General features: G+C 40.4%; 1 protein-coding gene across 1 annotated transcript in view; it reads left to right on the forward strand.

Moving 5' to 3' along the window:
- LOC120556371 (CD82 antigen-like) overlaps positions 1-24,661 on the forward strand; it is a 42,017-nt gene extending 17,356 nt beyond the window's left edge. Inside the window, exons 2-9 of the mRNA XM_039795926.1 lie at positions 209-281; positions 1,359-1,431; positions 11,674-11,795; positions 13,611-13,685; positions 18,567-18,665; positions 19,915-20,076; positions 20,214-20,297; positions 23,346-24,661. Coding sequence (XP_039651860.1) covers positions 219-281; positions 1,359-1,431; positions 11,674-11,795; positions 13,611-13,685; positions 18,567-18,665; positions 19,915-20,076; positions 20,214-20,297; positions 23,346-23,426 — 759 coding nt within the window. The 5' untranslated portion in view covers positions 209-218 and the 3' untranslated portion in view covers positions 23,427-24,661. The remainder of the gene's footprint in view (positions 1-208; positions 282-1,358; positions 1,432-11,673; positions 11,796-13,610; positions 13,686-18,566; positions 18,666-19,914; positions 20,077-20,213; positions 20,298-23,345) is intronic.
- The last annotated feature ends 2,384 nt before the right edge of the window (positions 24,662-27,045 follow it).

Here is a 27,045-nt window from a genome sequence, read left to right on the forward strand (position 1 = left end):
GTGTTTGACGTACTCCGCTGGTAACTCGGTTCACATCGACAGCCAATCACAAACATTATCATATCTTGGTACGAGCACGCTGCCTGCTTATTGGCTCACTGACGCTGATGAGATTTACTCCTTAGCTATTGAATGAGGAGGCATTTTTCTGTACGGAGGATGGTACGTGGTACCCAGCCCTAATGTTGTGACTGTCTTATGTTTACAGATCCAGCATCATGGGGCAAGGCTGCCTGAAAGTGACCAAGTACTTCCTGTTCCTCTTCAACCTCATCTTCTTTGTAAGTGTTTTACCTTTACTAATGATTAATAATAATAATAAAAAAGAATGTGCCATTAAAGGGCAAATGCACCTGCACTGTTTTAGAGCTGTTCTCCAGAGTTTTTTTGTGATTGTTGCGGGCAAAAATCCTTGATTATGCGCCAAATTTTCTCAAAAAATGCGATGGAATATGCGGGATATTTATGCAATTGTATGCGATGAAATTGCGGGAACTTGCAAAAATTGCGGTTTGATGAAAAAGTGATTTCCCCCAACACCTGCTTTTCGATGATGTTCACGTCGCGTAATTACGTCACTTCATAACGTTCCCATGGCGACAGGGGAAAATGGCTGCTCTTGTGTGAAGTAAACGTAACATTTTTCAAATTTCTGCTAAGATATATGGGTCTTTTTGGCAAAAGAGAAAAAAAAATTGACAATTTATGCGGCGAAAGTGCGGCTTATTTGAAAAAATGCAGCCCCCGCATAAATATGCGGACTTTGGCTGATTATGCGATAGCATAATCGCTTTTCTGGAGGGACTGGTTCTCAATCCACGTCATGTGCACAAGTCCTTTTTTTTTATTTTATTATTATTATAGCAACATGAAATGAGCACTCAAAGTTGTATACAGTATCTTACTGCTGGCAACAAAAGTCTATGGGAATTTAACATAGGGGTGTACTCACTTTTGTTGCCAGCGGTTTAGACATTAATGGCTGTGTGTTGAGTTATTTTGAGGGGACAGCACATTTACACTGTTACACAAGCTGTAAACTTAATACTTTACATTGTAGCAAAGTGTCATTTCTTCAGTGTTGTCCCATTAAAAGATATAATGAAATATTTACTTAAATGTGAGGGGTGTACTCATTTTTGTGAGATACTGTTTAAAAATAAATAATATTTACTACTATATCTCTTGATTTGAATTATTTGAAGGCCTTTACACACTGGGAGCGTTCACACATATTCACTGTGTGTGTGTGTGTGTGTGTGTGTGTGTGTGTGTGTGTGTGTGTGTGTGTGTGTGTGTGTGTGTGTGTGTGTGTGTGTGTGTGTGTGTGTGTGTGTGTGTGTGTCTTCGTCTTCCAGCTGTGCGGGGGCGTCATCATGGGCTTCGGACTGTGGCTCCTGCTGGACAATCAGAGCTTCATCGTCGTCCTGAGTGAGTTCCTGTTTCACAGTTGACAGTGTTTTTCGGGCTGAATGGTTGATAGTTTCCATGCAACAAGAATGCTTTTGAAGTTTACTTCTGATGACCTGATTGTGTTTATTTGCATGTTTTCCTGTAATTGCTCTCAGTGAACTCAGTTTTCCGTGTCTTTCCGCTGTTTCTCTGAACACCCACACAGGTGTTTTCGGTTATTCCGGCTGATTAGACTCTGTTCAGGTTGAAGGTGGGCCGGAGCTTTGATGGGAACTTATTAGCTCACAAATTCTTTATACCAATAAGGATAATAAAGGTGTCATTTGTCCCGCCCTAACACGTGCAACAACACTAACAGTGGACTCGGGAAGATGTCAGTCGCTCATTCTAGCCACACCCACACAGTCCTGGAAAAGGTCCAATCCGTTGTGATGTCAGGCTACGGCCTATCTATGTTGCTACATAGTCATTACTATGGACATAACCACGGCAATTCGTGACCATCGTTTTTTGGTGGAAAACGTACGTTTTGGAATATTGGATTGTATGAGTTTGACAATCAAACTAAACAGAGGTACAGTATGTGCACTGGCTGAATTAGCACAACTTTTATGCATTTCGTTCACGTCTACTGCAGTCATATTCACGGTGTTCACTCGGAAGGAATCTGTTGACATGGCTAGGCACTTGTAATGACCTCTCGAACATGTTCAGAGGTTTAAAACCTGCCCCGTTTCAGCCGCCTGGGTGCAAACTGTAGCAGGAGCATAACTCGGTGTAGGCAACACCGATTATTTTTGTTTTTCTCGCTACTGACCGAACTCTGTGACCACAAACGACAGAGCTACGTGTTGAAATCGACCGGAATTCTCCTTTAACTATAAACCCCCCTGTGTGGCTGTTCAGGGCCTTTTTTAAAGGTATAGTTGTACAGATGGACAGTTGGACAGATCTTTTGAAGTGTGGTTGTATGAGGTACTTCACATCCCATCAGCCCTTCACATTAACATCAGGAGCTGCAGGTGTTTCATGAGATTGCTTTTGGATACTTTAACTTCTCCCTGACTAAGAATTGACGTAGTGGAATCAGATTCGCCAAGTCTTGCCTATCGTTGATTGTTCGTCGAATCCCATTAATTTTTTTCCATAAGGATCTTATCAGCCATAATGTCTAAATCATCCAAGGTAGACTGACCACGAGCTACAAGGTTGTGAAACGACAGTTTTGCTCCTGTAGAAGCCACAAGTCCAAAGTGGCCACTTGTAACTTTCAGTTTGTGTTGATTCTAGCGACAGCTTTGGACAAAAGCGGTGGTGTTTTTACTACACCTGCTGTCGTAAAGGTCTTTTCTTTACGGTGCTTTATTGCCCACTGTATATTACTTATATTTTATGAATGAAATAGACATATTACATACCTGAGAGCCAATTCGGGGACGTTTTTGAATCATTTACAATCCTGTAATTGTCTCCATCTGTTAATAGACAAATGTCTTTCACATTTAGCTTTTAGTTGTTAGTCGTTTAATTCCCTTCTTTTCTGTGATGGCCCTCCCCCAGAATCAGCAATAACTACAACAGATAACTTCTAAAATACAATTAAAATGCAATAAGGCCTATATAAAGACATCTCCTGCCACCCTTTTACCTGGCTGGATACAATCACAGGCTTTTCCAGTGTTGCGCCGAAATCACGATATGGTCACAATTCCTCTCCTAGCTGGTTGGTTCAGTTCCAGACTTAAAACCATAGAAATAAAATGGATAGAAAGGCCATTTCCATTCAAATCCATTTCCGATAATAAGCCGACTTCCGGTAAGTCGCGGAGCTGAGATTTTGCAGTAACCGTCAAACAAGCAGCGGAGTAGTAATGTTACGAGGCAGAGAGCCAGCCGCTAAAGGAGTCAAATTAACTTCAGGCGACCCTAATGGAGGCCAGAGGTCATTTTTAAAGGGCCAGTACATCCAGTAATACGCAGTTTTCCAAGTGAGCTTCATAACCTGGGCGATACAGCTTTAACAGGCTGCGTACGCTCCCACGTACAGAAACCGTTTTTGGCTGATGATCACTTTTTGGCACGACACCAGAGGCTGACACGTTGGTGACGTCACCGTGAAAGTTTAGGTGTCTGTGTGTGTTCACTGGTGTGTTGACACTGGTTTGTTAAACACAAGTGTCCAGCAGATTTTCCTCCATGTTTTTGTCTGTCTGGCTATCTGGACTGTGTTTAAAAAAGAAATTCCTTCACGCCACAGATCTCTTGGCAAAAATCTCTGGTTTTTGCCCTTATTCCGAAAAACACGATATTCTGACTGCTGTTAACATGGCTAAGGAAAGTGAATATTCAACTGATATTCCCGTTTACATGTAGCCGTGCAAAATACAATTTTTTCAAAGTTTACCAGTGGTTTACTTGTTGGAGAATGCAAACACAGCCTCCCTCTTTCATTCCTTCAACCAGCTTCTTGAAAGGTCTGCTCATATCCAAAAACCTCTTGATATCCAAATCTTTGATCATGTTGAAAAGTAGCTGTGTTCCTCCTTATCGGGTCTGCAGCCTTGCAAACTGTTGGCTGGTTGGTTTGTGTGAGCAACCATAGCAACGCACAGAGCTGACCACAAGCCGTGAACAGGCAAGAGGCTGTACACTGAGGTAAACCCTGGTTGAGACGCATATTCTGAATGTGCTGTATACTTGTCCAAAGAATGCCTCTAAAACCTGAATAATACCAGAATATCCACGTCTTAATCGGAAAATGCTATATTCAGAAAAAGGCCTTATTCGGGATATCCAACTGGAATATGCTGTTTACATGACCTATATCAAATTAGGAATATTGTCATATTCTCAATAATAGTGGAATATTAGTGTATGTATGTGTAATATTAGTGCATGTAAACGTACTCAGTGACTCTCCTGTTACTGACGAAGCGTTCCAAGAAATCTTGGAAAAAGATTGAAGAAACCAACTGATTTAGGAAATACACTTATTCAGTTTCCTACTGATTCTCTTTCAAGTTGATATCGGGATGATGATAAATCGATTTATTGTGCAGTCCTCTTAAAAATAGTGAAAAATTACATCAAATTCACCCAAAAGCCCAAAGTGACACCAACAGTCCAATCATCAACTTTATTACTTCTACGTTAAAGGTCACATACTGTTACACCTTTCTGGAGTTTTATTTTAAGTTTTGGCCTGTCCAATTAATATTCATGAGCCTCTCTTCTGACTGGCCGGTTGTTTTCGGAGTGACATTAACGAAATAAAATGTTTTTGCTTAAAAATCAATCAAACAATCACATAAGTTTATAATTAGTTTTCTTCCAATTGACTAATAGATTAATTGACTAATCGTCTCAGCTGTACTTGTATAAACTGTTGGGGAGTTTAAATTTATAATGAAACATCAGATTTTATAAACTCTTCATATGTTTTATGTGCAAAAATCTTAATGTGTAAAGTAGCTAAAGCTGTCAGATACATTTAGCGGAGTAGAAGTAGATAGTGGCATCAAAAGTAAAGACTCAAGTAAAGTACAAGTACCTCAAATTGTACTTAGTTACATTTCACCACTGTTGGAGTAAAACCAGAGCCAGGCTAGCTGCTTCCAGTCTTTACGCTAAGCTACGCTAGCCACGTACACTGAGTCCAGCTCTGTACTTAACTACCTAACGCCAATTTCCCCAAAACGTTTCAAACTTTTCCCCTTAACTCTGTCTGAAATATAGTAACGGTAAGAGTTTATCAGCGAGAAAGAAGAAGAGACGACCAGTGTGAGCGAGACAGAAAGGCTCCGAGACGACTGAAGAAGTGTTGATGCAGAAATATAGAGACAGACATTGAGCTGCTGTAATAGTGTGTGTGTGTGTGTGTGTGTGTGTGTGTGTGTGTGTGTGTGTGTGTGTGTGTGTGTGTGTGCTTGCTGTCAGACCAGCGAGCATCACTGAGGACATTTGTCCCTGGTCCGCGGCCTCTCTGCAGGTGTCCTCCCCTCAGACACTGGGCTCTTTCTGCTCCGTCCAGCATCAGCATGCATCACATCAGCCCAGTGCGCTCACCGCCTTACTCATCTCACACACACACACACACAACACACACACACACGCTACATCACCGCTCCGTCCGCGCAGCGAGGACGGCGTCGGGATAGCGTGAGTCTAGGGATTTCATCGAGGGCAGGAATGCGGTCATACGACGCACACCAGAGGGTGAAAGTACAGTGGACAGTTTAGCTTTGTGTCTGCACATAAACGAGACGTATTGATGCTAAATAGGCCCGTCGCTGATGATCGCAGCGCGTTTTGGAGCCTGAATCAATGAGCTGCCTGGTGCGGCTGTAACCCTGATTGTACAAAGATGGCGCTGAGTCAGAACACGTTTGATGTCATCACATATAGAGGGATAGATCTGGGGTCCGTTTCAGAAAGAGAGGTAACTTAACCTCAGAGTCAGCTACGCTGTCATTCCCTCATTCACACGTGTATCAGGCGCATTTTTGTGCAGTTTATCAGCATGAGTAAAAAAACGTATTGGTTTATGTTAGGCAGATTATAAAACGTTTTTTTCTCAAACGTGTCATGAACTTTTGTCGATGATCCCGTTGATGAAAAAGCTGTATTAATTCACAGAGAGTTCCGTCGGGAGATGATATTCAGTCCCGACTAGATGTATTTTCATTTCCAGATAACCGATTTGAGAGGTATTTTCTTTCAGTCAAACGGCAGTTTTCTTTACAACATTGGTGATGTGGAGCATATTTGTAAAGCCACTGTATGCAGAGCCGTCAGAAAAGTGTGCCTTGCTCTGAGTAGTGTTCCCTGGACACAAACCATAAGAGCCATTAAAAAGAATTAAATGATTCATAAATTATATTTCTGTTAATGATCATGGTGCTGCAGGCTCAGAATGGGATTAGTAGTAGCTTTTTCGCCCGCGGGATTGCACCTCAAATGAAAAAGTGTAATATCATTCCAGTTTTCGCCAGTAATATTATAGGTTACCTGTGATTAAATATGAAATGAATACGCTGTCGATGCTTACGCATTGACTCGAGCAGCAATTTTCTCCCACACCAATTCTCTCTCTTTTGCAGCAGCCGCTGTGTTGCTTTTTTAACGAAATACATGTTCAAACTCGCTGTTTGTGCCCATGAGTATCAAGGTCAAGGTCAAGGAGTCTTTATTATCCCCGAGGGGCAATTCGTTTTGCAGCAAATAAAGTGCAACATAAACAACACATAAGCCATACAGACAACAGACACTATCGATGGAGAACACAAGTAAATACATACTACACAAAAGTCCACATCTCACATTGAATTATTAACAAAACCTATAGCAGCAGGAACAAAAGAGTTTTTGTGTCGGTTTGTCCTGCATTTAGGCAGACAGAATCTGCGGCCAGACGGCGACAACATGAAGTAGCTGTTCAGGGGGGGGGGCTTATATCAGCCAGGACTGACTGGGCCTTCTTCAGGGTCCTTGTCTCGTATAGAGATTTTAAGTCAGTCAGAGAGTTCAGGGAAATTTTTCCACACACTTTAGTAATGTATTGCAGCCTGTTTTTGTTTTTAAGAGTGAGGGACCCAAACCAGCTCACAAAGGCAAAGGAAAGAATAGTTTCAATAAAACAACAATAAAACATCCTCATAAAGGTCTTATCGACATTAAAATTGCGAAGTTTACGATAAAAAAACATACGCTGGTGTGCTTTTTACAGACGGGCGAACCTGAGAGGCTCCGAAGGTGAGCTTGTCGTCTATTATGATACCGAGGTATTTGTATTGCTTCACCACTTCGATAGCTTGATCATTAATAAGGGTCGGAGAGAGGGTGGGGGGATTCTTCCTAAAGTCGATCAGCATTTCTTTAGTTTTTGCCGCGTTGATGTTCATAAAAGACGACTTGCACCACGCTGTAAAATCATTTAAAGTAGCGCCATACTCGGGGTCGTTGTGAGTCAGCAGTGACACTATTACAGAGTCATCAGCAAACTTAATGATGTTACGCCTGGTGTGCTGGCTTTGGCATGCATTTGTATATAAAATAAATAAGATCGCGGAGAGGACACAGCCCTGGGGGGAACCAGTGGAGGAAAAGAGAACATCGGATAAGATGCTATTCACTCTCACCCGTTGTGACCTGTCAGTTAAAAAGTCCATCAGCCAACAAATAAGACTATGATCAATATTAAAAGTATTCTTTAAGATCCCTGCCAAAATATGTGGTTGAATGCAATTAAAGGCTGAAGAAAAATCAATAAAAAGCAGCCGCACGGAGTATTTCCGCCAACCAGTTTGTTTGTGGTTGTTACCATGGTGAATCGTAGAATCATGGCTCCGTTCATGCTGCCTTTTTATAGTGATTGTGCTTAGCTCTGAGTCAACCTACTCTGAGTTCATTGAACCAACTCAAATCAGCTGTTCTGAAACCGAAAACTCAGTTTTCTGTCTCAGGGTAAATCAACTCAGAGTTCAGGGTTAGACTCAGTTTGTTAACCCTCCTTCCTGAAAGGGACCCCGGTTTTATTACAACCCAGACGGGTTGTAAACAAAACCTCCGTGTCGAGGAGGGAGACCTCAGGGAACACTGGAGTCGTTCCCTAATCAGTGTTGTAATGTAAACAAGTACAAATACCTTGTTACTATACTTTTTCAGGTATCTGTACTTTAATTCGTTATTTATATTTTTATGGAAACTTTCATTTTTACTCAATTTCCCCTAAGCATCTTCGTTACTCATTACCACAAAATAAAATCAGAAGAAATGTGTTAGACTGCCAAAAAGCAGGTTTGGCGAATCAATGCTCCTAGATTGTTTCTGTTTTTGGCTTTGTTGATGTCAGCTCTCTCAAAATATGCAGTGTTTCCCTCCTTTTAACTTGAGCGAATTTGGGCTGGCAAGTCCTAGGACAAGACTTTGAATTTGATGTTTAAGACTATTTGGAAAGCCTGAATATCGTGCTTTACTATAAGGAAGCCACAATAAAGTTCATAATCAACGATTCTTTTAAAGGAATACGCCACCGTTTGTTGAAATAGGGCTTATCACGGTCTACCCTGGCTGTAGATAGGTGGGCCAACGCATTTTTTGTCTCAGTGCAAGTAATTAGGTTGTTTGTTTTGTCTTTTGTTGGCTCACTTTTACTCACAACATGCTAACCGGCAACATAGGATTCCATTCACTTAAACTAGCAACGGCAGCCGGTGTTACACCGAACTACAGCTGAGCAGCAAAGGGGCCCCACCTATCTACAGCTAGAGGAGACCCCACCTATCTACAGCTAGAGGAAGACCCCACCTATCTACAGCTAGAGGAGACCCCACCTATCTACAGCTAGAGGAGACCCCACCTATCTACAGCTAAGAAAAGACCCACCTATCTACAACTAGAGGAGACCCCACCTATCTACAGCTAGGGAGACCCCCACCTATCTACAGCTAGAGGAGGTTGACTCCATTGCTAACTAGAGGAGACCCCCTACCATACGCCAGCTAGGAGACCCCACCTATCTACAGCTAGAGGAGACCGTGATAAGCCCTATTTCAACAAACGGTGGCGTATCCCTTTAAACGTTTACTTCTAATAATCAAGTACATTTAATATCAGAAACTTTAAGACTTTTACTCAAGTAATATTCTAAAAGGTGACTTTTTACAATTGTAAGGTACTTGCAGTTAAATATTTTATTTTATTTTACTTTATGATTCTACTTCACTACATCTGAGAAGGAAATATTGTACTTTTACTTCACTACACTTACTTTTTTACACATAAAACATATAATATGCGTATATGATAAGATGTTGTATACTACTACTTTACCCAGCATTATACAAGGTATCTAATAGGCTCCACATTGATGAACTACAACATATTTTGGATTTGCACCTCGTGTTGTCTCTTTGTAGTCATTTTGTGGCGTCTGTGGTTGTTTTGTGTCTATTTTCAGTCATTTGGCGTGTCTTTGCACACCTTTTGTGTCTATTTTCAGTCTTTAAGCTTGTCTTTTGGTCGTTTTGCATCTCTGTAGTCATTTTGAATTGTTTGTAGTCTCTAGTCTGGGCTTTTTTTCTGTCAAATAACAGCTTTTAAATCCAAAATAAATGTAAATGTGCTCATTTTATCTTCAAATCTGATTCTGAAAGTGCCTTGGCTTTAGTTTGGTGAGCATTAACAGAAACTTGTGTGCACATGAGTGTGTGTTGTGGACTTTTGCGGTGTGTGTGTTATGTGACATGCATGGGGGGCTTCACAGGCCCCCTTTGTATCCTCAAATAAAAGCCAGTATCTGGGGCCGAGAACTGCACTGGTAGTCTCTGCAGGTTGACCCTAAAAATGTGTGTGTGTGTGTTGTGTGTGTGTGTGTGTGTGTGTGTGTGTGTGTGTGTGTGTGCACATAAACATGCACACACACAGGTTTTCATTTCCTGCACCCCCTCCCCCTCCGTAGCCTAATTTTCCATCATAAACTCCCCTCGTGTGCGTGCCCTGGTTCACTGATCCCCCGGGGGTATCCCATGATTCCTTGAGGCCATGAGGGCTCAGCGAGGGACGGTTCAGTCTTTAAAACGCTGCATTGGCCGACATCAACTAGCTGCTTGTTCACAATCTTTTTGCGTGACTCAGAACGCGTTTCTGTCAAATGAAACTGGCTCTCAGTTCTTGATGAGTCATGCTCCGACAATGAAGAGAGTTACCCAAAATCCCAGCCAGGGGTTTTGAATTGTTCCTGAGGTCTGATTTTAGCTTCCTGCGTTACGTTGGACCCTAATCACTCGCCATAAGTAGATTTTTACTTTATGCACATTTGCTTCTAATTTCATTCATTTTTTTATGTTAACACATGTTGCTGATTCGGCGAGCTCGTCTGGTTTCAGTTTCCACAAGTTTGCAGAGTTCAGAGACGGGAAATTCTCTCAAAAACTATTAAATTAATTAAAATACATGTTGGTGAATGTTCTGGTTTGTCAGCTGACTGGGATGATAAAGTATGAAATACAGTTTTGTTTGTTTTAGACTTCTGTATGATGAAAAAAAACATGCATTTTACAGACGGCCGGATGAAGTTACATTATTTAAAACCTCAGAAGTATTCTGCAGTAGTCGGGACGGATTATGAGACAGTTGGTACGTGGGCATCTAGACACGGAAGAGTGTCTACATAGGAACAAGACACTCAAACTCAAAGAGTCCTAAAGAGTCTACTTTTAGTCATTTTGCATCTATTTTTTATCGTTTTACTTGACTATGTAGTCTTTTTGTGTCTCTTTGTAATAACTTTGGGTCTGTTTGTGGTCATTTTGCATCTATTTTTTGTCGTTTTTATTCTCCTAGTGGTTATATTGTGGTGTCTCCTGTAGTCGTCAAAATGTGTCCAGACAAGAGTTCATATATTCAGTTTACTGCACAAAATCCTCACATTTGAGAAGCTTCTTCTTCTTAGTGACCTACAACCTAGAAAATCTTTACGATGCACTTTTTAGATCTTGGTGGTTTTTAACTATATTTTAACCAGATGAAGGATTTTGGTCATCTGACGTCTGGATCTGAAGTTATCAGAGAAACGAGCTGAGCAAACGTTAGAGACAGCTTAACTCGCAGCCGCTGAAACACTGATTTTAAACGTGAGACTGCTTTATTCAGTGTTTTTACCGGTTTTAATCAGCATCTTGTTTTGGAGAGGAGAAAAAACCTCCTGAACGATGAACACTAAAGGAATCCTAACAAGGAGAAGCTGACTGCCATAAAGACTACAACTCCCATGATCCCATGCTGCTTCACGACTCAGTCTTTTGTTATTGTTGTGATTGAGGGACCCCTAGAGGCAGAAAACTACAGTGTGTTTAAAATGTGCTACAGAGTAAGTCTAACTTAAAGGTGCTCTAAGCGATGTTGGGTGATGGCACTTCTTGTTGACGTTCGAAGGATTTTCAAACAAAACGGAGGCTAGCCTGCCCCTCCCTCCTCCTCATCCCATCCCATCCCCCTCCCTTCTGTGCTTCCGCGCACTAACTCCCTCAACCCCCACCCCCAAATCTTTCTTATCGGTTATTGGCTGGAACACCGTTTGTTATGTTTGGTGGTGCAGGTTGGCGCAGTATGTTTTTGTTGGCGTGTGTGGAGCCTGGGCTGTCTACAGAGAACGCGTTTTTTTACAGTGTGTTCAGGGGACAGGCAGCTGGAGGATAGTGAGGAGATGTTTGCTGTATATAAAAGTTGTGATAACCTGTGGCTTCTGATATGTCCATCCAGGTAACTCCACAGCTGTAAAGGCTGCCTGCTACATCCTGATTGGAGTCGGGGCTTTCTCCATGCTCATGGGCTTCCTCGGCTGCTTGGGCGCCATCTATGAGATCCGCTGTCTGCTCGGCCTGGTGAGTGACAGTTTGTATGAACATAACGTATGTACGTACGTCCTGATCATTCAGACAGGATGATGAACAACGCAGCTGTGGTACAAGTGGAGGATGTATACTGTGGAAATATAATTCTTGGACTTAAAGCAGTGATTCCCAACAGGGGGACTTCTGCAGTTGTCAGGGGGCTACGTGGAAAGATTGTAGAGCAGCTCAACTAATTTGAAGAAATAGAAATTATGATTTGATAAAAAGAATATATCCATGTATTAACATGAAGTGACCCTAACACCTGAACACCACATGTTGCAGTCATTTAAGCATGTGTGAAAACTAGTTAGCATCGAGCACAGAAGTTGATTAATTATGGTAGAAATAACTAGCTTAAAGTTATGACTAAACGGTTCAAATGATTAAAAGTAATGGAGAAACAGTTAAAATAGTTAACAGTTAAAATAGTTAACGGTTGAAGTAGTTAGCTAACGGTTGAAATACTTAACAGTTAAAATAGTTAGCTAACGGTTGAAATAGTTAATGGTTGAAATAGTTAGCTAACAGTGGAAATAGTTAGCTAACAGTAGAAATATTTAGCTAACGGTTGAAATAGTTAACAGTTAAAATAGTTAGCTAACGTAGAGAAAGTTAGCTAAAAGTAATGGCATAAAGTAACGTTAATGGATAAATGGTTGAAAAATTCAGCTTCACTTTAAGTAGTAGTAGCCTGGAAGGCTTTTAGTAGTAGAATTGCTGACTAAACCAACCTAAATATTGACAGTTCAGTTGTATGAAATAATTAACAATATCTAATAATATACTTTTTATTTTAATTAATAGTATGATATATTGGTAAATACATTGGGAATTGATGAAGGGGTTGCAAGTTCATCTGACCCTATCTGGAGGTTCCTCAGACCAAAAAGGTTGGGAACCCCTGTCCTAAAGGACCAACAACAGCTACTCCATTGGGCATTAAAGGATACAAAAACATTCAAGAATATAATATACTATCTTGGTACTTTACTTTCTCCTTTGTATGCTACATTATTTTTTGTGTTTTTTGAAAGTGGTCCTCTACTTCTGAATAAACACACTGCATATACTTTATGGTGTGTGCAATCTTGACATATGTTATTGTTTCCTCTTATTTCACTTTTATTGGTCTCAACAGTTGTCTTTTCTGATCTTTGTCTGTCTTTGTTTTAACTTGTTACCTGTTCTGCTTTATTTTGTTGCTAATCTTTTTGCTTGTGCTGTCTCTTGTTTTGTGCTAAGCTCTGCTTGTGTGTCTCTCTTGTTTAGCCTAGTACGTATTTGTATATAAAGGTCCCATGTTGTATAAAGTGAAATTTCCATGTCCTTTTGATTATAAAGCTGGTCAGGTTTTATTTTTATTTTTTTATAAATACTGTAAAAATATCGAAACCCTCAATTGACAGAGAAATGCACACAGCTCGTATTCAGAAACTGTGTCGTCAGGACTTCTGTACGATTTTTATGTCATAACTATACTATATAAAAGGTAGAAAGTACCACTGCAGTGCCGTTAGTTATTCTCCGGCTGCAATGACTAACGGTGCAAACACTCAGAGACCACAGATGTAGAAGACCCGGAAACGCTGACCAATCAGAGCAGACTGGGCTTTTTAAGTAGGGTTTCTTAAAGAGACAGACGCTAAAACAGAGGATGAAAAGAGGTATAGTCAGACAGACAGGATGAGAAAAATAAAGAGTTTTTTTAAACATTAAAGCATTAAAGTCCCCTTCTTAAATAAACTGAATTGAACACTCAGTGTAGTTACAGATGTGTTTAACATCTGTTGTGTCTCTCCTCAGTACTTCAGCTGCCTCCTGCTGATCCTCCTCGCTCAGGTAGCAGCCGGCGCGCTCATCTTCTTCCAGAAGGATGTGGTGAGTGATGTCACTTCCTCTTCATAACCCGTTTGGTTAGTCTTACTTCAACAGGTGATTGCGACAAAAGGAATGTTGCAGGTTTGCAACACACCTTTGTCCTCCGTTTGGTTGTGGTCCCACCCATGATGTGTTATAACAAGCAGAACTATGTGCTTTAACAGATAAACAACAACTTGTGCTATAAATAGAAACTAATTACACTTCCAACAAGCATACAGCTACATCTGAGAGAACAGCGTCTGATGATGAGGAGACATATGGTCGATGTGACACCAGCAGCCTGAAATTAAAACGCACAGCGATTAGTGCTGCGCCGCCCTCTGGTGTTCGAGTCTGAAACATTTTACAGATAAACAGGAAGAGTGTCAAATGAGCTTCTCTTCTAACACAACATTTTGTTGTGTTTTATTAGTTTTGGCTTTAAAGAGAGGAAATAATACTGTGGGAATCACCGATCCTTTAAAAAATGGGGGGTGTCCACGTACAATAAAAGGCAAAGATTCTGTGTTACCTTATTTGATAGAAATCTATGCATTTTCCTGTTATTTCTGACAATTTGATATAGAGATTTTTTTCTCAATTCTTATAATTTGGGTGATGGTGATTTGTTTTTGTTCTTTGGGCTGGCTAAAACCTCTTTGGGGGGGGTGCCAAAAATTCCTTTATGCAGGAAAAACCCTTAGTCCTATTTATAACCAATACATAACACACACACACACACACACACACACACACACACACACACACACACATATATATATATATATATATATATATATATATATATATATATTATAGCAACTATTTATTGAACTTTACAGCCTCTTCCTCCTTTAAAGAGAATGAGACACAACCAAACTTTGATGCACTTGTCGCTTGCATATCTTCAACACATACTAATCATAATAATATTAAACTTTATTTCTATAGCACTTTTCTTAACAAGGTTACAAAGTGCTTTCCAGAAAAACAGCAAATAAAACCAAGAACAATACAGCCAACAACAATGAAGTAAAATACAAAAAACAGAGGACGAGTTACAACTGAGCATGAAGGCTCATTTCGCTGTAAAGAACCCGAGCGATCGATGCTTTGACTGACAGAAAGACCAACTAATCGGTTCATGTGCAAGTGAACTGAGTCCTGTTTGCCTCTCTGAATGTGTCCATGAGTTATTTTTTACATTACGTACATTGTTAATGTAAGAGGAGTTTCTGCACTCTTTCATCTGCGCTGTCTTCAGGTCAAACACACGTAGATGGTTATATAGACGCTCCAGTGATTAACTGCAATGCGAACCACCTGTGTTTCCCTGAGAGAAGACTTTATGCTGCGTTCATGTCACATGAGTTGCTGTAATTACCAGTTTCAAACTCGTAAGTACCATTTATGTCAACATGCGAGTGGTAATTACGAGTTGAAAACTCAGATTTTTCTGAGAGCTTTGACAAAAATACGGAAGTGTAATGTGATGTAAACAAATAGACGCCTCACGTAGCCAAAAGTGTATATATAGTGTCATTTTGTAAATGCAAACTCGCAAGTCCTTAACGTGTAAATCTCTCCAGTTACTTCTTTCCATCCTACATGACTTCAATACAACATTATAAATATGATATCTTTTAGGGCTGCTACATCAATATCTGGATTATTTTCTCAATTGATGTCAGGAAATAGTGAAAATTGCAAAATTTCTGAGAAGTTCAGTTCAGATTTTTATTGATATTTTATTTTTATATTTTTTGCATCACAGTAAAATCACACTGAGACAATTGAAGACATTAAAAGTGTCGTACTTTGTACGCAATTCAGAATAAAACAAAGGGTGGATGATAAAAGCAATGAAAGGTGCAACACAAAAGCTTAAAAAAGAATATACATATATATATATACTGTGTATATGAAAGACAAATATGGAGGATAAGGGGTGCAATTAAAAAAAGATTTTTACAAAAACTAAGTAACATTTTACTTAACACGGAGTCTGGACTGTTGAATGATTGACGAGGCTCTGTGAAAGGAATTAACAACACAGACCTGCAGGCTTATAGTTTCTCACACACACACACACACACACACACACACACACACACACACACACACACACACACACACACACACACACACATCTACAAATGCAGTATTAATGATGTGCACTTTTATGATTTGTTCAAGCAAACGAGAGCAAGAAAACCTCAGACTTGGACCAGAAGTTTGAGTTTGTCCTCACTGACCCACATTTCCAGATGCGTAAATCATCCGAACAGAATGAAATGCAACAAAAAAGGAGGAATTCAGTCGTTCAGAGTGCAGACAGATCTGTTTATTGTATCTGAACATTTGTTGGAAGCTCTTAAGACTTATTTTCAGCCCACCATGCGTCTCTGCCAAATGGTTGGTTCAAGGAAAAACCTCTGTTTGAGTATATCTGCTTTTCCAGAACGTGTTCACTGGAGACCTTGAGTGTCTCAACATACTTGGAGAAACGATTTAGCAACAATTATAATTCAGGGTTTTTGCGTCTGGTCTCCAGCGATTTGGATCAGTTCATCCGTTAAACGTGCCGCTGTGTTCGGCTCCTGATTGTAATGTTTCTGGATATCCTACAAATCTGATTTCACAGATCCGGATGCCAAATTTCTGCACAGCGAGAATCCGTGGCTCACGTTGGAGTTGGCAAACCAAAGTCATGAAAAAGAAATGTGATTATTGAGGAATGCAAGTGGAACATGGCTCTGATTATACAACTTTAATATTGTTAAGAAGAGTCCCTCTTTGTTAAGGAACATTGAGGATTTTGTTAAAACGAATTAACTTCAGTATTTTTTAACCTGGATCCTACTTTTAAATGTTTTTGTGTAAAGTGACTGATGGAACAATCATCTTTGACATTGGTCCAGTATTGAGCGAGGCCGCTGCCAACGAGCTGTAATGTAATGTTAATAGGCAATTCTGCAGGGTTTACCCGATAATTGTACGCCAACAAGAACCCCTGCTAGGCCGGAAAAAAAAATGTAATGCTAAAAATAACTCAAAATATCCATTGTGTTTCCCCCAATACTTATTCTGCAGTGACAGCCAACACCATGGGCTCTATCTTACACCCGGCGCAACGCAAAGCCCGACGCAAGTGTCTTTGCTAGTTTAAGACCGACGCAGTTGTCAGTTTCCCGTCCAGCACCCGCGTCATTTAAATAGCAAATGCACCTGCGCCCATCTGTGCGCCCATGGGCCTGCTGGTCTTACAGGGAGGTGTGTAAGGTGTGTTCAGGTGTGTTCAGGTGCATTCTGGACGTGCTGGTCTTACAGGGAGGTGTGTTCAGGTGAATTCTGGGCGTATTGCTATCTTGAGGCAGCAGAAAGTGATCGCGCCATTGACCAACAAAAACCTGGTCTGAAGTCAATAACGCAGCATTTCATTGTGAATTTAACAGCAAATTAGTAAAATGTTCCTCGGCTCGTGCACAGAGTGCACACACTATGCTTGTTACACACACAGGGAAGCGCAGCAGCACACACATATGCAAAAGATTACAAATAAAAAAATATTACGGTGCAAATCCTCCATCATAATAGCAATGCGCCAAAGTACAAACGCGCCTGGCTTTTAAAGGGAATGGCGCCGTGCGCTTAGATCGTTAAAATGGGGCCCCATGAGTTCATGAATGAAGCAACTGTCAGTGGTTAGTTCAGAGACGGTTTAGAACCGAGGCGCCCCAACTCAGAGTAGTTTCCTATATCGGTGTCCCGTGGGCTCCGCCACGGCCACGCCTCTTTAGGAGACTAGCGGCAGGTCCGTGTGTATAGAGCAGTTTGGATGGTGTCTCATGTTATGATGCTCCATGACATGTTTTATCTGTTGCAGTGAATATTGAACTTCAGCTAAACTTTTGAGAAAAATCGCCAATCAAATCGTATTCGCAATAACTGGCAGAAACTGGCACAAAACGCTTTCCCCCCCAATCGGTCAGCCCTATAGCGTAGCATTTCATGTGGAGTGATCAATGCGCCGGAATCTGTTTAAAAAAATATTGCCTTTTTTAAATGCTACATTGCTTGTAGGGAAATAACGGGAGTAACGGGCGACTCAGCTTTGAAGGAGACACATTTTTCGCGGTCTCTGGTAAGGTGGATCCAATTCATGCCGATGTAAAACGTGGTTCATGTGGATTTCGATAAAGTAACTGATAAATATTTTAAAGCAACTCACTGGCCCGTTTCGACCATCATCGTATCCTAATCATTTGATTGGACTGTGTTGTTGGCGCTTGAAGTAGTTTTTTTATTTTTTTACACTTCGATGCTTTCAACATTTGACTTTTTTTAGAATTTTTTTTTTTTACGTTTTTCTCTACGTTTTATTAGTTTTATGCTTCTTTTTTTTCTCAAAGTTAAAAATTTTTGGACGTTGTTTTCTCCTGTTTTCTTTGTTTATGATGTTTTTCCCAGGAAAAAAAATAAATGTTAAGGGCCAGTAAAAATGATCTTTGGGCAAGTAGAATTTATTTTTATTTTTTTAACTTGCCTGACCGGACAAGTGAAAAAAACCTTCAGCGTTGAACCCTGAATTAGGACAGAATTTGGTCTGGTGGTAACCCCCTCCCATTCGCCGGGCTAAAGCAGTCAAGGGTGTGGAGGGGGGGGCATGATTGTTAATTTCTGTGATGGCCCTGGGGATAAAACTGTTCTGCAGCCTGGATGTGCGTGCTTTAAAAGCCCGATACTGCCTGCCAGATGGAAGCAGGGAGAAGAGATTTTTTTTTTTAGGGGTGTCTCTATCTGAATAAAGCTGCATCTAATCTGAATCTGAATCCATTTCCAGATATCGCACGACATATTTTTTTTTAAATTCAAAACCACAAACCTGTTTTCTTTCAGCTGAACGAAGAGATGTCCAAGATCGTCAGCAAAGTGCTGGACGACTACCCCGGCAGCAACTCGACCACGGAGCAGGCCTGGGACTTCATCCAGAGGAATGTGAGTTGGAAGAACTGATCTGGAGTCAGATTCATGACTCAAAATGCTCTTTTTTTTTTTTTTTTTTTTTTTTAATCTTACCTCTTATGTTCAAAATGCCAAGTGCTTTTATATAATTACAGATGAATACAAACCTGAAGTAAACACCCCTCACACTGAAGTGTTCCTGTTAAAACAAAGACAGATCTGCGACACACAGGCCTCGACAAACTTCCGCTAATAAATAAGAGTGATGCATTAAAAAAAAAAACTTTATAATTAGTAAAGGAACTTAGTACCGCGCACTGTAGCAAAAATATCAAAAGCAAACCGAAGAAAATGTATTATCAAGACTCGTAACGTTTTGACCAACAAAATCAATCGCAGCAGGGCTATGCGGCAGTTGTAGTGTCACTTAAATGGCCCATTTGTGTGACTTCCGGTTGTGTTCTTTAATGTAGCACAAGTAGACTTTATATTTCACAGTTATTGTTTTCCTTCAGATCGTTTGTAGATCTGCACGTTTCCCGAAAACGTAGAAAGAGAGAAAGAACAGAGATGGAGCGAAGGTGCTTTGTTGTTGCAGGAAACAGTCAGCTGTTCCACTATCTTCCGGGCAGTTCATTGCTTGTGTTTGGTGTTAAACTTTCTTGTGGCAGTAATGGAGGCAGTGATGTTTCCCGTTTCCTGTACGGGACTCTCGCACCGCCTCAAAACACTCTGACAAGTCTGATCGCCAGTTACATGACAGGCCACCGCAGGGTGACGTCTGGTTGCATTTCTCTGATAGTTGAATATGTCTCAACTTTTCGCTCCAGGCCATTGCAGTACCCCCAAGGTACGAAACACACTACCCCCATTCAAGGTGAATGGGAAGACCTGCGTTTTCACCGCCTGACAACCAACGCAGTCAGTGTGAATGCAAGATGGAGCTGATTATCACTTTCTGTCTGTCTGTCTGTCTATGTGTCTGTGTGTCTGTCTGTCTGTGTGTTGTCTCGCTGTCTGTCTGTCTGTGTTGTCTGTCTGTCTCTTTGTTGTCTGTCTCTGTTGTCTGTCTGTGTGTCTGTCTGTCTGTCTATCTATGTGTCTGTGTGTCTGTCTGTCTGTCTGTGATTGTGTGTCTGTCTGTCTGTGTTGTCTGTCTGTCTGTGTTGTCTGTCTCTGTTGTCTGTCTGTCTGTGTTGTCTGTCTGTCTGTCTGTCTGTCTGTCTGTCTGTCTGTCTGTCTGTCTGTCTGTCTGTCTGTCTGTCTGTGTGTCTGTGTGTAGATGGAGTGCTGTGGCTGGACCGGTCGTCAGGACTGGAGCGGTAACCAGGTGATCGTCAACAGCTCCCAGCTGCTGTTTCCCTGCTCCTGCCAGAACGTCTCGCTGGCCTCGGGGAACTTCTCCGACAGCGGATTCTGCGAGGCTCAGACGCCCGACTGGCCCGTCCTAACGCGTGGTAAACCGTTTTTCCTGTCATTATTATATTTACCCGTTTCCTTCCTTTCACCTGACTGAGTTCCTCGTTCATTCATTCATTCAAACATTCATTCTGCTGTGCTGTTTGGATGAATCTCCTTCAGGGTTGTGCTGCCAGCGTGGAGAGCTGGCTCGTCACCAACATCGGGGTCGTCCTGGGCGTCTGCCTCGGCGTGGCTCTGATTGAGGTACAGCTTCATTCATGAAACAAAATGTCTAGTTTTAACTGTTGGGTACATTGCTAAGTTCTTTAGGCTCCTGTGAAAGCTGTCAATCAAACATCGGCGCCAGACCAAGCCTACATTTACACTACTACGTTTTGGTCTTTTAAGCGGCGTTTGGAGCCAAAAAAAACGATCTCCGTGCACAGAAGAGTTTTAGCTCCAGTAGCTGAACTAATCTCTGAACTAACACGCCCAAACACATATTACATGACCATTGGCGTATACTGGGCATGCTCGTGCCGGTGTAAACAGGAAGCAGCATGTACACTCCGCCCAGTTCTTGGTAGTTGACCTGGTAGTAGCTCAGAGAGTAGCTACATATGTGGTGTTACGGGTCAGATATGACCCGGCAGAGAATATTGGCAGTTGTGGGGCTGCTTTTGTAGATGAAAATTGGCTCAACGGTCCCCAACCACACACACACACACACACACAAACACACACACACACCACTTATACGCTACACACGACCCTACCACAAAATACGGGGCACGGGCTCTCGCAGGATATCGATGCATTTTGACTAAAAATTAATTTGAATGTTAACACCCCCCACCACACACACAGCTTTACCCCCCCTCACACACAAACAGATGCTCCTATTGTTTTATGGGTATGAGTTAAATCACAGGGGCAAATTTGACCCGCTTTTACCCCAAAAATGTGCGCAGCTTTCTAACACATTACAAGGGTTAAAGAAAGGCAGCATCAAAAAGAAACGTCTTCAGCCTTGATTTTAAAAGGGTGTTTGGTGTTCTAAGCCCCCAATGCTGTCTTCCAGGCAGCGCTGCATGGAAGGCACTAGGGTTAGGCAAGGGTTAGGTGCCTTGAAGTCGACGGTGGGGGCTTAAAACACCATCGAGCATTTAAAAGAACATGCGAGTTGTGGCGGACCTGCAGTTTTCTGGGAGATGGTTCCAGACACAAGGCGACAAATGCGGCAGAAAACACCGACCGGGAGTCTGTCGGACGTTACTCTAGCAAACCAAACTTTGAAAACTAACTCAAACTAAACTGAAATGAAATCCAAAAGTCAAACTATCTGAAAATTCAAAGCTATGATAACCTCTGTTACGCAAAGTTGTTTGGATGAGCGGTTGTTGAGAGAGTGTTTTGAAGATCCAATCCATTTTATTTATATAGCACATTTAAAAAAACAAAGGTTTACAAAGTGCTGAACAAGAGAGAACTCATAAAAACGCATATAAACGCATAAATCAACATACGATCACACAGGTCTCATGCTGGGTTAAAAGCCAGATAATACAAATTAGTTTTAAAGGAACATGCCAACTTATTGGGAATTTATCTTATTCACCGTAACCCCCAGAGTAAGACAAGTCCATACATACCCTTCTCATCTCCGTGCGTGCTGTAAAGCTGTCTGACTGCTCCAGCGGCATCAGCCCATCACAGAACAGGCAGGTGAATGGTTCCAGTAATCCTACTGCTCCCAATAAGTGACAAAATAACACCAACATGTTCCTATTTACATGTTGTGATTGGTAGAGTCACAGCGTGTACAAAAAACAGCCTAACATGAGACACAGCCGTCTTCTATCCGTAAACAAACCGGGAACTATATTCTCAGGCGGAAGAATATAGTACTTGGGCGGAGTGATATGCTCGCAGCAAGCCTGTCTGAGAATATAGTTCCCGGTTTGTTTACGGATAGAAGATGGCTGTGTCTCATGTTACGTTGTTTTTTGTACACGCTGTGACTCTACAAATCACAACATGTAAACAGGAACATGTTGGCGTTATTTTGTCACAATTGGGAGCAGTAGGCTAGTTGGAACCAGTTACCTGCAGGATCTGTGCTAGGCTAAGCTAATGCTGGAGCCGTCAGACAGCGTTACAGCACGCACTGAGATGAGAAGGGTATGTATGGACTTGTCTAACTCTGGGGGTTACGGTGAATAAGATAAAGTCCCAATAAGTCGGCGTGCTCCTTTAAGACTAGATTTAAAAGATCCGAGGGTCGGGGCCAGTGTGACCTGTGGATATAGCTCGTTCCACAGTTTAGGGGCTGCAGCTGAAAAAGCGCGGTCGCCACCTGGTTTTTTAACCTGGTTTTCGGAGCGACCAGCCGAAGTTGATCAGTAGACCTAAGTGACCGTGAGGGGGCGTAAACTTGTAAGAGGTCTGAGATGTAGCAAGGAGCCAAACCATTCAGTGACTTAAAAACAAACAATAAGATCTTAAAATGTATTCTGAAATGGACCGGGAGCCAACGTAGCGAGGCCAGGACTGGCGTTATGTGTTCAAGACGTGCGGCCGAGTTTTGTACTAACTGTCGGTTACTAAATGCGGAGTATTTTTGGGATTGTTGCAGGCAAAAATCCTTGATTATGCGGCATGTTTTCTTAAAAAATGCGATGGAATATGCTATATGATATTTATGCTATTTTATGCGATGAAATGATCGGAACTTGGAAAAACTGCGGTTTGATGAAAAAGAGAAAAAATAAGTGATTTCCCCTCCCCCCCAACACCCTGCTTTCCGATGATGTTAACGTCGTGTTATTACGTCACTTCATAACGTTCCCATGGCAACAGGGGGAAATGGCTGCTCTTGTGTGAAGCAACATTTTTCAACTTTCTGCTAAGATATATTATGGGACTTTTTTGCAACGAAAATGAGGGGATTATGAAATCATGTAAGCTCCGCATATTTTGCGTGGAAATCGGCAATTTATGCGGCGAAAGTGCCCCCCCCCCCCGCATAAATATGCGGACTTTGGCTGATTATGTGTTGAATTATGCGATCGCATAATCGTTTTTCTGGAAGGACTGAACTGTAAGCGTGAGAGAGAGGTTTGGTTCACGCCAATGTAAAGTGCATTACAGTAGTCTAAACGAGTTGAAATAAAAGCATGAATCCCAAATGCTCAAAGTCTTTAAGAGATAAAACCGGTTACATTTTTTAGATAGAAGCTGGTTTTGACAACATTATTTACCTGTTTATCAAGATATAAAACGTATCGATGGGGTCTCTGTTTTGTCTGACAGCTGCTGGGGATGGTCCTGTCCATCTGCATGTGCAAAAACATTCACACGGAGGAATACACCAAAGTGCCGAAGTACCAATGAAGAAGTGGAGGAAGTTAACGCTTTGAACGGAACACAGACGCAAGAACGACAACGAGAGGAAACAGTAAAATAATGCATTTTGGGTTGTTTTTTTATCCTGTATTCGGTGAAACGTTTTGTCCAAATGTAAAATAATGTCTTTGCTTTGTATTTTTTATTTTTATTTTTTTTTTGGGATTCTTCTTCTTTTGAGGAACTTCTCTCTCGGTTTTTGTCAGTCCAGGTTTTTCTTTGGAGCACTTTAGATATTATTTTGGATCAGAGAGCGATGCTGAAAATGTTTATTTTTTATTTTTTATTACATTTATGTTGTAGAAATGATGGCTGAGGCTGCCCGTGTGTGTCGCTGGTTTCTCTGCAAGTTATCGCCTCGTGGTTTCAGTTTTCCCTAAAAATAATCTGAATAGGAAGAAAGTGTTTATTTTCGGTGAGGAAGGAGGCAAAAGCTAACGTTTACGCGACGTACCTGATTTGGACAACTGGAAAAATCCACCTCGTGTTTGTGTGGTGTGTTTTTGATTTTGTTTTGTTTTTATACACCAGCATTTTGAGTTATTGTGAAAAGTTTGTAGTACTTTGTACATAATTTCTGTGAATTTGTATCCACAAAAGTCTGCCAGTGTTTTCTTTAGCAGCTGGTTTTTAAGTCGGTTGTTTTCTTTCCTTTTATTTCTTTTTGAATATTTCTTGGAAATAATAGAAATAATGAAAATAATACTAAAGAGGAACATTTATGATACTTGTTTTCCAAAAGTATCACTCCAAGTTTACAATTGTCTTCGACGAAAAAAAGTGAAAACACGACTTTTAAGTTCATATTTTAGCCACTTTAATGTAAAAAAAAAAAACAAGCATGGTGTTCTAGGAGTGAAAGGTTTCTTTTAACCACTTTTTGAAATATGTGAACTTGAAATATGAGGAAAGGGGGAAATAATTTTGGCGTAGAAAAAATATTTTTTGGGAGATTCATCTTGGAAATTTCTTTATACAGAAACATTTAAAATTCATTTTATGTACAATTGTTTTTTTTGTAACTTTCAGCCAAGATGTGTTTTTATAATGTACAAATCCACCATCTCGTTTTCCTTTTTTTTTATGTACAGTCTATATGAAAAGCATCTCATTAACAGTTATATTAATAATTTCTAAGACGGAAAGTATGTTTGTAACTAGATTACAAAGTGTGTACTCACAACATTCGGTCTTTTCTTTTTGCCAATAAACTTATTACAGGAGCTCGTCGTTTGTTTTTCATCCACTTCCTTAAAGTATCACATCCATACAGGGATAGTAGTATACAGCTGTTATACATCATATCACATCCATACAGATATAGTAGTATACAGCTGTTATACATCATATCACATCCATACAGGGGTAGTAGTATACAGCTGTTATACATCATATCACATCCATACAGATATAGTAGTATACAGCTGTTATATATCATATCACATCCATACAGGGATAGTAGTATACAGCTGTTATACATCATATCACATCCATACAGGGATAGTAGTATACAGCTGTTATACATCATATCACATCCATACAGAGATAGTAGTATACAGCTGTTATACATCATATCACATCCATACAGGATAGTAGTATACAGCTGTTATACATCATATCACATCCATACAGAGATAGTAGTATACAGCTGTTATACATCATATCACATCCATACAAGGATAGTATTATACAGCTGTTATACATCATATCACATCCATACAGGGATAGTAGTATACAGCTGTTATACATCATATCACATCCATACAGGGATAGTAGTATACAGCTGTTACACATCATATCACATCCATACAGGGATAGTAGTATACAGCTGTTATACATCATATCACATCCATACAGAGATAGTACTATACAGCTGTTATACATCATATCACATCCATAAGGGATAGTAGTATACAGCTGTTATACATCATATCACATCCATACAGAGATAGTAGTATACAGCTGTTATACATCATATCACATCCATACAGAGATAGTAGTATACAGCTGTTATACATCATATCACATCCATACAGAGATAGTAGTATACAGCTGTTATACATCATATCACATCCATACAGGGATAGTAGTATACAGCTGTTACACATCATATCACATCCATACAGAGATAGTAGTATACAACTGTTATAAATCATATCACATCCATACAGGGATAGTAGTATACAGCTGTTATACATCATATCACATCCATACAGAGATAGTAGTATACAGCTGTTATACATCATATCACATCCATACAGAGATAGTAGTATACAGCTGTTATACATCATATCACATCCATACAGGGATAGTAGTATACAGCTGTTATACATCATATCACATCCATACAGAGATAGTAGTATACAGCTGTTATACATCATATCACATCCATACAGAGATAGTAGTATACAGCTGTTACACATCATATCACATCCATACAGAGATAGTAGTATACAGCTGTTATAAATCATATCACATCCATACAGGGATAGTAGTATACAGCTGTTATACATCATATCACATCCATACAGGGATAGTAGTATACAGCTGTTATACATCATATCACATCCATACAGGGATAGTAGTATAAGCTGCGCGTTATACATCATATCACATCCATACAGAGATAGTAGTATACAGCTGTTACACATCATATCACATCCATACAGGATAGTAGTATACAGCTGTTATACATCATATCACATCCATACAGGGATAGTAGTATACAGCTGTTATACATCATATCACATCCATACAGAGATAGTAGTATACAGCTGTTATACATCATATCACATCCATACAGAGATAGTAGTATACAGCTGTTATACATCATATCACATCCATACAGGGATATAGTAGTATACAGCTGTTATACATCATATCACATCCATACAGATATAGTAGTATACAGCTGTTATACATCATATCACATCCATACAGGGGTAGTAGTATACAGCTGTTATACATCATATCACATCCATACAGAGATAGTAGTATACAGCTGTTATATATCATATCACATCCATACAGAGATAGTAGTATACAGCTGTTACACATATCACATCCATACAGAGATAGTAGTATACAGCTGTTATAAATCATATCACATCCATACAGGGATAGTAGTATACAGCTGTTATACATCATATCACATCCATACAGGGATAGTAGTATATAGCTGTTATACATCATATCACATCCATACAGAGATAGTAGTATACAGCGTTATACATCATATCACATCCATACAGATATAGTAGTATACAGGTTATACATCATATCACATCCATACAGGGATAGTAGTATACAGCTGTTACACATCATATCACATCCATACAGGGATAGTAGTATACGGCTGTTATACATCATATCACATCCATACAGGGATAGTAGTATACAGCTGTTATACATCATATCACATCCATACAGAGATAGTAGTATACAGCTGTTATACATCATATCACATCCATACAGGGATAGTAGTATACAGCTGTTATACATCATATCACATCCATACAGGGATAGTAGTATACAGCTGTTATACATCATATCACATCCATACAGAGATAGTAGTATACAGCTGTTATACATCATATCACATCCATAC

Source organism: Perca fluviatilis, chromosome 3, assembly GCF_010015445.1.
Source record: "Perca fluviatilis chromosome 3, GENO_Pfluv_1.0, whole genome shotgun sequence".
In the NCBI taxonomy this organism is placed as follows: domain Eukaryota; kingdom Metazoa; phylum Chordata; class Actinopteri; order Perciformes; family Percidae; genus Perca; species Perca fluviatilis.